This window comes from Mus pahari, chromosome 2 (assembly GCF_900095145.1).
Source record: "Mus pahari chromosome 2, PAHARI_EIJ_v1.1, whole genome shotgun sequence".
Lineage (NCBI taxonomy): Eukaryota > Metazoa > Chordata > Mammalia > Rodentia > Muridae > Mus > Mus pahari.
In genome coordinates, this window is record NC_034591.1 from 113,893,963 (window position 1) to 113,905,801 (window position 11,839).

The window sequence follows — 11,839 nt, forward strand, 5'->3', positions numbered from 1 at the left end:
GCTTTTGAGGTAAGAGTCTCATGTAGCTCAGACTGGCCTCAAAGTCAGTATCTGAAGCTGACCATAAAGTTGAGCACAACGACTGAACGCTGGAATTATAGGTGTGCATCACCACACCTGAGACAAACTCTTTACCAACAGAATTACATCCCTAGCCTAACCCTGGGAAGGTGTTTTAGATGATTGGTTTCACCCCAGGACAATTGTGATGGTCACCATCATTAGCATGCCTAGATACAGAATAATAATAGAAACACCCCTATGTCTCTGATGGTGTTTCTAGGCAGGTTATCTGAGCTAAGAAGACCGAACCCACTGCTGTCCACTTGGGCCCTGGACTGAGGAGAGAGCAAGCTGAATCCAGTCCTCGTTGTGTGGGCTTCCTAACTTCAGACGAAATGTGACAGCTGCCTCAGACCCCACTGCCATGAATCTTCCACCATGACGGACTGGATCCTTGAACTCTGGGCCAAAATAAATCTTTGCCATTTCCTTCCTTAAGTTGCGTTTGTAGGGTATTTTGACACAGTAATGAGGGGCGTGACTAAACTGCAGCAATCATGCCTGAGCTGACTGACAGGTTTCCAGTCGAAAAACATTTTACTGTTTTCCCTGTGTTCAAAGAAAACTGCTTGGTAATTCTAAGAAACTTAAGAACATCTCTCCCTATGCTCTATGGTCTCCGTTAACTTTCCCCTCCCTCCCTCCTTACCTACACTTAAGCATCCCTAGTAAAATCTCTTCACAGAGAACCCCCTCCATCTCTTCACAGAGAACCCCTCCATCTCTTCACAGAGAACCCCCTCCATCTCTTCACAGAGAACCCCCTCCATCTCTTCACAGAGAACCCCCTCCATCCACCNCTCTGTGGCTGGCTGCGTGGCTTTGGGTACATTTCTTCACCCTCTCTGTTTAAACTTACAGGAGAATTATCTTTTTTGACTTTAGAAAGATTGTAGGAATGGGGAGTTAACTGATAATACTCAACAGAACCCAAGTATGGCCCCCAACCCTTGAAATAATTACTCTCTAAAATAAGAACTGTCCTTACCCTTAACAATCTATAGTTTGAAGTTCATGGTGTTATCTGTGTTTCTTAAATAATAAATAAATAAATAAATACAATTTCTGCATGCAATGAAGACTCTAAAGTCAAACTTGTAGTTGGCCAGCAGCTGCTGGGAGAGTGGAACCAGCCCAAGCACTCCCTTCTCTTGGCTGTGGATATTGTGCACTGTGCCTTGACTTCTCCCTGAAGACAGGCTCTCAGCCTCCACGTTGTAGGGGATGCTGCTGGATTCTAGCAGCCTGTTCTCCTGAAAACTGCCCCCATCTGGAGAGAACTGCCCTGGTCAAGGGTCCCTATTCCCCCCTCCTATGGCTCCAACATGGATGGTTGCAACTCCCATATCCATTGGGACTTCGCTGAAAGAGCGTATGTACCACAGTGCCCCTAAAGATGTCCCTCTACTAAACTCCAGGTGATGCTTTCCCCTGCCCAGACCCTGGCCTTTTGTGGATCTCATGCTTCTTCAACTATACTGATTATGAGAATCCTCCCACAATAAACCATCAGCTTGCAGCCCTTCATTCTAGAATCCGTTATCCCGAAAACTCTGCCTAAGACATCTGTCTGCTCCCTGCTCTCAGTATAACATGAGTTACACTGTCCAAGGGAAAGCCAGGTCTTTACTCCTCTGTATAGATCCATTCGGTGAAAAGACAAGAACCTGGCCATCTACATGTGGCGTTATCCTTTAAGTACATCTGTCTCTCCTCTATCCCATCAACTGCAATGGTTGGTCTTCAAACTCAACACATAGGCTCTGCCTCGAGACTTTTGCATTCGCCCTTCTGTGGTTTGGCTATGTTCTTTGTCAGATCATCATCCAACCTCCATCCCTCACTCCTTCTAGTCTTCTAGACTCAACTGTCACCTCCTCCAGGAGAGCCCTATACTTATGCCTGCAGGTCTCCCTTACATCTAGATCCAACACCCCTTCCTTACTCTGGCTTTCTCCATGACAGTACCAGGGTCCGGAGCACCATGCTTTCCCATAGCAATGTTGCTCAGTGCCCATCTTCACTACCAAAACCTAAGTTCCCTGAAACTAAGCTGTCTTCCCAGAGGCCGCTGAGAGTAACTGGTCCACAGCAGCAGTTGGCTCCGCATTGACTGCAGGAGCAATCAAAGAAGCAGTGTTGGATTACAAGGCCTGGAACCTTCAGGGCATCACTTATTAGTGTCTCATTGACTTTAGCCTTGGCAGTTCTGGAACTCACTCTGTAGACCAGGCTGGACTCAAACTCACAGTGAGTTTCCTGCTTCTGCATCCTGAGTGTTGGTTGGGATTAAAGGCATTCACCACCACCACCACCACCACCACCACCACCACCACCACGCTTCTAATGTTTTATTTTTGTTGTATGTGCATTAGTGTTTTGCTTGTATGTAAGTCTGTGTGAGGACATTGGATCCCCTGGAACTGGAATTACACAGATAGTTGTGAGCTGCTCTGTGGGTGCTGCTCTAAGTCCTCTGGAAGAGCATCCTGTGCTTTAACCACTGAGCTAACTCTCCAGCCCCTGACTTTCTCTTGAAAGCAGAAGCCATTATCCTATTATTTTGGTGAAGTTTGTACAGGGCCACATTTGTGGAAGCATCAGATAATACAACTGCTAAATAAATGTGAGGTATAATTTTTGATTACACCGAATCCTTCATCAGTGAGCTAATTATTTTTTTAATTATGTGCAAGCCACCAGATTATTTTTAAAGCAGGAATGTGACATTCAAACACAGAAAATCCTGAAGATGTTCAGGTATTTAAATGAAATATAGAAAACTTTATTCCAAAGCTACACCCAAAATGTACAACGAAATGCATCTCCTTACAGACTTAATAAAAAAGGGCCATATCTACATTTTAGATTTTATAACAATTTGCAGATCTTCTGCTCCCCCCAAAAAAGTCTGATAAAAAGTTAATCCCATTAATTAAAATTTTAAATGACTGTCTTTATATAAAGTATATTCTAATTGCAAAATATTCAAATATAGTTTCAGTATGAAAGTGTTCTCAGTTTCTGGAATCCTCGGTAGTCTGTGAACGCATAGGTCCCTGTGTAGCTTGAAATGAGGTAAAAGGATGGTTTTCCAGACACAGTCTTCAGATGTTTGTCCTCCATGTCCAGGGCAACATGATCCTTCCACTCCCCTTCCTGGGGAACACCCCCTGCTTCCCCTGCCTACCTAGTAATCTGCACCTACAACCGCAGCAAACCTGTCATTTAACAATTCCTAATGTTACAATTTTTTCCGAACAATTTTATGACCCAAAGAGAAGTCCTGCCTATAGAGGGTCATTATTTCCTTGTAAAGTATTTTAATAAATAAAGTCTACAAGTCTTTCAACAGGTCCTGAAAGGAAAAGAGAGCAAACCTCTGAGGAGCTGTTAGTTACCAATATTTTATTTTGTAGGTCGCCTCTCTAAAATTTAGAAAATGAAGTCCTTGGCTGCGATTTGCTAAGTGCATTGTAAAAAAAAAATTAAAAGTAGCTTCTAAATGAGACGCCTCAAATGTTAATAAGATGCAAGTGTCCCACTGTACAATAGAACAAACCCATGGTCTCTGACTGTTGAGCTGTGTGCTGAACAGTAAGAAATCAAGTCAGTCCAGGGGAAGCCCTCGGCGAGGCATCCTGTTTGCTCAGGGCCACTTTCTCGGGGTTTTTGTTTTGATTGGATAATTCATGGGTCTACCGTGTTTTTAAAGGTCTTGCTTTAAAAAACAAAAACAAATAAATAGGGCACGTGTCTTCTCTTCGTGTGGCTTCTTGGCAGTGTTTTACAAAGACTGGGTTACTTTCATCCTGCCAGAGGTAGATACACACAGCTAGCTGTGTGTGCTCACAAACACTGGCCTGATGGAAACTAAGACTTCATGCCAAGTCAGCATGAATGTTCTTCGTGGCTGAAGCGTCAGTGGAGATGGTACTACAGAATGTTCTGACGGGTTCTTATCAACATTGCCATTACAATTGGGAGGAACATGATTGAAATGAGATATAGAAGCAAAATTAATAAATACAACAGCATGATCTTTGTCAGGCTCTAGATGCATGGAATCTGGAGTTGACTAATAACTGGTCTATAATGTACTCCTATAGCTTGGTCCTGAGAATCACAGACTTAGACGTGTGTGTGTGTGTGTGTGTGTGTGTGTGTGTGTGTGTGTGTTGCTAGGGATTAAACCCAGAAGCCCATGCATGCAAGGCCAGCATTCTATACTAAGCCATGTGCCCAGATCCTACAACCATATTTATGAACATACAATGGCAAATAACAACAGTTCTGAGTTTCCAAATAGATGAACAACAAGCCGTGACACTCTGGAATCATCACATTACAGTTAACAAACACACATATCGAGTCTGAAGCCACCGATGTTGACAACTTTGGTATCCCCACAGGAGAGCTCTGCCACACCAATGGGCATCGGTCTACCTTTGAACTATAAAAGTAACCTTTTTCAGTGCAAAAATACCTTTGATAAATAGCAAAGACACAATAAACACGTGGAAGACTTAAGAGTCTCCTGGAAGACTTAAGAGTCTCCTGGGGGTGTGCTTTCATATACAAAAAGTAATTCTGTAGACAGGCATGGTGGGGCACACCTGTAAGGTGAGCACTCAGTTGGCTCAGGCAAGAGGATCACTAGTTCAAGGCCAGCCTGAGCTATAGTCAGAAGTAAAACGTCATGTTTCATCTTACAGTAGGATATGACGGGTTGTTCTGTTCCTCTGGTTGTGAGTCTATGGCTGTGAGAGTGTTCCAACACTCTTGTAAACAACCTCAACACTTCTATAGCTCATCGTGCTTCTTCTTAAATGGCCACTGTGGGTGCTGCAGTACATGTTCTGCAGCCTGAAGGACAAGGTACATGAATTCTTCTACATCAAAAGAGTAGTTGGTAAACTTCGGGTGTTCTCCCAGAGTGGGATGGTGCCCCTGCGGAAACAAACCAGAACAAAATCCCGGGGTCACCGAAGGGTGTGTCTTTTTCTATAGACATAAAATCATTTTCCTTTGGCTAAAGCAACTGTTTCAACTTATGCCGTACAACATGGGCTGGCAAGCTTTTTCCACAGAGCTCCCAATGATAGTTTCAGCTCTGCCAACCATCTGCTCTCAGTCGTAGATGCCCTGCCAAGGAGATGCATAAGCAAGCCCAGACAATATGCAGGCAAATGTGGCGGTACCCAATAAAACTTTATTTACAAAAACAATTGGTGGGCTAGATCTGTACCATTAGAGCTACTGTTTGATGATGGCTGCTGTATGTAAACTGATATAAGCTGCTTTAACAACATTGAGATTTTTCTCTAATTTGCAAATAAAAAATACACCTTGGTATTCCAGAGATGAACAGAGGCTCAGCGATGGCTTGCATTTTAATAACTGGACTCCAAACCATTTGGCAGAATGTTACCTTATCCTGAGGAAACACTTTGCTGGGCTTCCGCCAGGTGATGTAGTGAATGCCTCTGAGCCTGGCCAGGTCTAAGTAGCAGCGCTCATCTTCACAGTTGTACCTAAGGACACAAGGGTGTCACACACGACGTGAGGCCTTTGACCAGGAGGTTCCCTAGTGCGTAACATTCTAGGGGGGGAACATCCACTTCCCAAATGTGGTCTTACTAAAGGTTTTGTAAATAACGAACAGGAGAGAAAAGAATTTTTCGCACATTCTTAGGGCGCACTGCAGTGATGCTGGGCTGACATGCAAAAGGCCCTGGGTTCAAGTACAGCGCAAAAACGATTTTAAATTAATACCCTCAATACCTTGCCTTGATTTTTTTAAAGAGTCAGAGTAAGACTGAGGAGTGGGCACCTTATTCAATAGGTCCTACTGCCTGTGAATTGGAGACTGTCTTGTAAGATATTATCTTTACATACATGGAAAGTATATGTTACCTCTCCGTATACAGGGAGGTAATAATACATTAAAGGTTAAGCAGCTGCTTAAGGAAACAAGCAGACATCCCACCCCACGTTTGTTGGGCTGCCATATCTCATTCACACTCCACCCCCTTTCTCCTTTCTTCCATGCTCCCCTCTCTAGGACAAATGAATTAAGACAGACTTCACAATTACCTCCCACCTCACAAACAGCTTGAAAATGTTTTGCCATATATTGGAAGTCTGTAACAACCCTTCCTTGGCTAGTCTCCTTATGGATTCATCCCCCTTCACCATCTCTGCCTCAGACATGCTGGGGAAGCAATCCTTTGGAGACAGATAGGGTCTTTGCTATTCCTGCCAGCACCACCCTGCTCTCCTTCAGCATAGGAATTACACTGAAGGCAGGGAGGGAGGTGCTCACGGTTGAGAGGCAGGGGTGAACTCTGAGTTGGGAAACCACACAATCACATCCTGCATTGAGGCTGTGAGGAGGGAGGGAGGGATCCTCTGCTTCCTAAGGGGGGCTGACTGGCAGACCTCAGACCTTTTAGCTCGAGGTTGCTTTTCTTGCCAGATACCACCATGATGTAGCTTGACAGTAGTATATTAGGCTTTCTAATGCCCAGGCTGAACCTCTTAGCTCAGCTCCTGGCTCCTCATCTCTCCATGGAAAGCTGCCACCCATACTCACAGCTCGAACACGGCAGCCCAGTCCGGAAGGAAAAGTAGGTGGGTAAGGCCAGCTCCGTGCATGCCAATAAATATGTCCGTGTTGTGCGTGATCCTGAGCTGATCTAAAAACCCGAGTTCTCTGCAATACGAGGACAACACAAGAAAGGTGGGACGAAGGGAGTTAGTCCATGGTCCACAGAGACAGTAATTAGACACTTGTCACACTCCACATCTGCACTGCCGTGACATCTTCAAGACACTATAGTATTTAGTAATTCCTTCCCTGATAACGTAACAAGCTCTCGAAGCACAAACTATTATTTCTGTTTTTCAAGGGGATATATAATAAGAAAATCATGATACATGATATCAACACAATTACAAAAATAGGTATAATCCAAATAAAAGGTGCCATTCAAATACAGGCAGATAACACTGCAGGGCAAAGCTCCTAGCGGCAGGCCCCGCTCTCCCCTCTTCCTGGAAAAGGGAAATGAGCAAATGCTCGCAAGATGGTAGGACATTCCAAGCGGAAAACTACTTCCTCCTGTGCCAATGAAAGAAGCCTCCATAGCACAGCGTTCCATGTAAAACAGAGGAACTTTGCATCCTCAGAACATGGCTGCCTATGTAAGGTGAAGCTGGTGGAGTATAACAGCAGACCCTACCATGCAGTGACTGTCTGACAGCTCCGCATTTCTCCAACCTCAGCACACGAGGCACTGCCCACCATACCAGGATCCCAGCCATGAAGCCCAGTGGTCTACTTATGGATTCATCCCATTATGAACTGGGGACTGATGAGTGAGTAGCAGCAGGTCCAAGCTTACATAAATGCAGGAAGTGTATCTGTGGCAGGTACCCCTCTGCAGTGCATGCATGTGTGCATGTGTGTGTGAATGCATGAATGAGTGTATATGTGTGTGCATGTATGTGTGTGTGCATACATGCATGTGTGTATATGCATACATGCATTTGTGTGCATGCATGTGTGTGCATGCGTGTGTGTGCATGTGTGTGCATGTATGTATGTGTGCATGCATGCATCTGTGTGTGTGCATGTGTATATGTGTGTATGCATGCATGTGTGCGTGCATGTGTGTGTGCATGTGTATGTATGTGTGCATGTATGTGTGTGCATGTATGTGTACATGCACATGTGTGTATGTGTGTGCATGCATGTGTGTATGTGCATGTGTGTGCGGTATGTATAATATAGGAAAAAACTATCAACAGTCATAAATTGGATCATAGGTGGATGAAGGATAGAGAGAAAATTTCACTTTTTCTTTGTGTTATTTTGTGGGCGCTTTCTTTGTGAAATTTTAGAATTAGATTTATTCATTTTATTTGATGTTCATGTTTGGCCTGCATGTGTGTCTGTGTACCATACATGTGTTTGGTGCCCCCAGAGGTCAGAAAAGGGCATGGGAGCCTTTGGAAGTGTAACAAACAGCTGCTTTACCACCATGTGGATGCTGGGAACCAAGCCTGGGTGCTCTGCAAGAGCAGCATGTGCTCTTAACCACTGCCCATCTCTCCAGCCCCTCTGCTCCTCCTTATAGTGAGAAACATTTTCTACGTGGTGCATCTACTGCTACACAGAGCCACTGCAGTGTGACTGCCCTCAAACCAACAGGACTATCCATCCGTGAGAGGCGTATTCTTTCTTTCCTTTATTGTTTTCTTTTCAGAGACAGGTTTTACCTGTACTACCCTGGACCTCACTCTGTAGGTCAGGCCGAGCTTGAACCCCCAGATATTTGCCTCCCGGATGCTGGGATTGAAGGTGTGCACACCACTGCCTGGCAGCATGCTCTCTTTCCAAGCCTTTTGGTTCCACCAGAATTTAAAAAGAAATGTAAATACTTTGTAAGTTTTTTTCTTTTTTAAATCCAAATTTCATTATTAAATTCAAAGCTGAAACTCATTAGCTATAGGGTAAATTAAGCCATCTATATCTATATCTATATCTAATCTATATCTATCTATCTATATGTGTGTATGTGTAGGTATATTTTTTCCATAGGCATATATATGTATGTGTATATATATGTGTGTGTGTGTATATATATATATATGTATATATATGTGTGTGCCTATATATGTATATATGTGTATATATATATGTATATACTTGTATATGAGAATATGTGTGTGTGTTTATGCATATTAAAATTTAATACTAGCAGTAAACTTTTAAAAATTCAGAAATTTCAAACAAAAATCTGGATTCATTACTTCTCCAGAACAATTAGATTGTACCAGAACAGGAGACCTCAGAAAGCTCAGCTGCCCCCCTGAACTTGAGGCCTCTGTCACCCCTATTTTGTTTAATGACTGTCTGAGTGTCACTTCTTGGTCTACAAGGGTCAGTATGCCCACTACCCACCAGTGAGTGGTTCAGTCTAGAGATGAGAGCGCCTACCTGGGCCCCGGCTTACCTGTACTTGTAATCAACCACCCGGACTTCAAATATGGATACTGTTTTCAGTGCATTTGCCAGCTGGAAAAAAAAAAAAAGAAGACCATGCAGAATGACTCTTCCTTCTTTTCTGCTTTCTTTTAGGAATCCTAAAGTTTATTGTTTTACTTAAAATTTGTCCTGGAGCCAGCCACATCTGCTTTGTGTGTGTATGCGTGTGTGTGTGTGTGTGTGTGTGCGCGTGCGCGCGCGCGCGTTCACGCACATGCAAGTTACCAGTGTTCATGCATACAGAAGCCAGAGAACATCAGAAGTCTTCCTCTATCACTTTACATTTCGTTGGGGTTTTTTTGTGGTGAGTAGGTATGTGTGTATGTATGTGTATAGTGTGTGTGTGTTGTACATATGAGTATGGCTGTGTGAACATGTGCTTGCAGGTGTACATATATTTGGAAGCCCAAGGTCAATACCAGGCATCTTTCCTCCATGGCTCTTAATCTGTACTTTCTGGGACAAAGCCTCTCACTGGACCAGAAGCTCCAGTTCACTGAGACTGGTAGGTCAGTGAGCTTTGGAGATTCATTCTGCTGTCCGCCTCACCTCCCGGGCCCCATGGTGGAGAAGGCCACCACCCTTGGCTTTGGACATGGGTTCTGGGGATCCAGACTCAGGTCCTCACGCCTGCACAGTAGGTACTTTGTTACTGAGCCATTTTTCTAGTCCCTTCTTTTAATATTCTGAGACAGGCTCTCTCACTTGCCCTGAAGCTCACTGTTTTGGGTAGACTGGCCAGTGGACTCCTAGGATCTGCATGTTGCTGGTCCCCAATACTGGGGTTATACACACATGCAGCCATGTCTGGTTTCTAAGTTAGTGCTGGAGACTTGAACGTAGATCCTCTTGCTTTCACAGCAAGCCCCCTTACCCACTGAGCCATCTCCCCAACTCCTAACGTTTCTTCATTTTTTTGCAGATAAAAATTTGCATGCATTACATATCGTTTATGTCTATCATTTTGGACCTCATTTAAATTCAAATGCTGACCGACCGAATCTCTTGACTTCCTCACCCTATTTCTTATCATTTCAGAGCACCCGGTGCTTCGAGGACGAGGGGACACAATGTTCCTGACGCCATGCTGACATGGCTCTTTCCACCCATTGTCTCATTTCAAAGAAACCCCTAGGACGTTGGGGACCATCCTTTGAAAATATTAAAGTTTTGGCAGAAAAGAAAGTCTACTTCCCTGTAATTTCTAAAATCACTTTGGCTCTGATTCTGGCAGGCAGAAAGTAAGAGAGCAGGAACAGCAAGATGTCAAAGCAGCACTGAGATTCTGAGAGCCCCCGCCACTGACGGCTTGCATTTCTACCAGGCAACCCTACACAACAACAGCAGCGTCAGTGGCTACGAAATGCCATGATCTAGGCTTGGTTCAATCTCTGGCAAAGAAAGAGAGAGATGGAGAGAGGAAGGGAGAGAACCACACCCTGCACTTCTGACCACACACACCATCTCTAACCTTAAGCAGTGCATCTGAATCCCTGAATGCAATCAAATTGCTGGCCCTAGTATATACACGCATGTATGCACAACTGGACAACACATGGGCCGTCACAAGATTGAAGTGTCTCTACGGTCACGTTTCCCCCTAAGAGAGAACTAATTAGGTAGCATGACCCTTCTTCATTTAATAAGGTAGCCTCCCATCAGAGAAATCACACGTGCCCGCAGGTCCCAGAATGTGGCCTTTATCTAATGTCTAGCCACATGGCAGTGTCTCAGCAAACCTTGTACCAGGCTAAGTTTGTAGTAACTATCATTTAACCAGACCTCCTAGGGGCCAGGTCGTACTCCTGAGGCTGAGGCAGTAGGATTGGGAGTTCTAGACCAGCTAGGCCTGCATAATGAGTTTAAGGTGAGCCAGGGCTATATATACACCTGAGTCTTATTTTCTGTTCACTGGTCAAAATGTAGTCAAAGTACCATTGCCATTGTTGTGCATACCCTTTGGAACCCATATCCTGCCTTAAAGGACAGGCAGCATGCTCTTGGGCTTGCCATTAGGGGTAGTGTTTGTACCGTCTGTTCATGGATTCTGAAGGTATGAGGCCTACACCAAAGCAGGCGCTGGCACTGGGCCTTTCCCTGAACTTTCTTCCCCCTAGTTCGAGGCTATTCCCTGGCCTGCCCTTTCCTGAGAGCCTGGGTTCATAGGCACACTTCACCTCCTCTTGCATCTCTCTGTGAGTGGGCTAATAGTGAAGAACAGTCTCACCGTCGAGGCTCCCAGGACTACCTGCCCAGTATGAAGCTGGATGCAATGTATGATTCTGTGCTGCTGAAATGAATTGAATGCCCAGGAGCAGTTTCTGAGACATTCACTCACTCAAACGGACGGAGCCCCTTGTGTTGTGTGTGTTGCCAGATGCTACGGAAAAGCCAAGAAACACCAGTCATCTCTCAGAAGGCGTGCTTGCGTGCTCTTACTAGTCTGCCTGGGGGGAGAACTTTTACCCTCCTGCTGCAGTCCAGACAAGACTCGCAGTTTTGTTTGGCTTCGGTTTTGCCCATATTAGAGCTGATGTAGGTGAACATGTACAGTAGAGCAGATCTGGATTGGTTGGGAGTTTGGAGAAGCTAAAAGCCAGTTTTCAGTAGGCTCAGTCTATTATGTATCTCTAGAAACTAATAGCTTTAAACAAAAATCTTCTACTGCAATATAAAACATACACACACATAGACACACACACACACACACACACACACACAGAG

The 11,839-nt window shown here is 44.5% G+C and overlaps 1 protein-coding gene across 1 annotated transcript in view; it reads right to left on the bottom strand.

The window, feature by feature from the left end:
* Positions 1-2,828: 2,828 nt before the first annotated feature.
* Eogt (EGF domain specific O-linked N-acetylglucosamine transferase) overlaps positions 2,829-11,839 on the bottom strand; it is a 34,806-nt gene continuing 25,795 nt past the window's right edge. Inside the window, exons 14-17 of the mRNA XM_021191239.2 lie at positions 9,084-9,145; positions 6,659-6,778; positions 5,495-5,597; positions 2,829-5,013 (exon numbers count right to left, since the gene is read on the bottom strand). Of these exons, the coding sequence (XP_021046898.2) occupies positions 4,867-5,013; positions 5,495-5,597; positions 6,659-6,778; positions 9,084-9,145 (432 nt within the window). The 3' untranslated portion in view covers positions 2,829-4,866. The remainder of the gene's footprint in view (positions 5,014-5,494; positions 5,598-6,658; positions 6,779-9,083; positions 9,146-11,839) is intronic.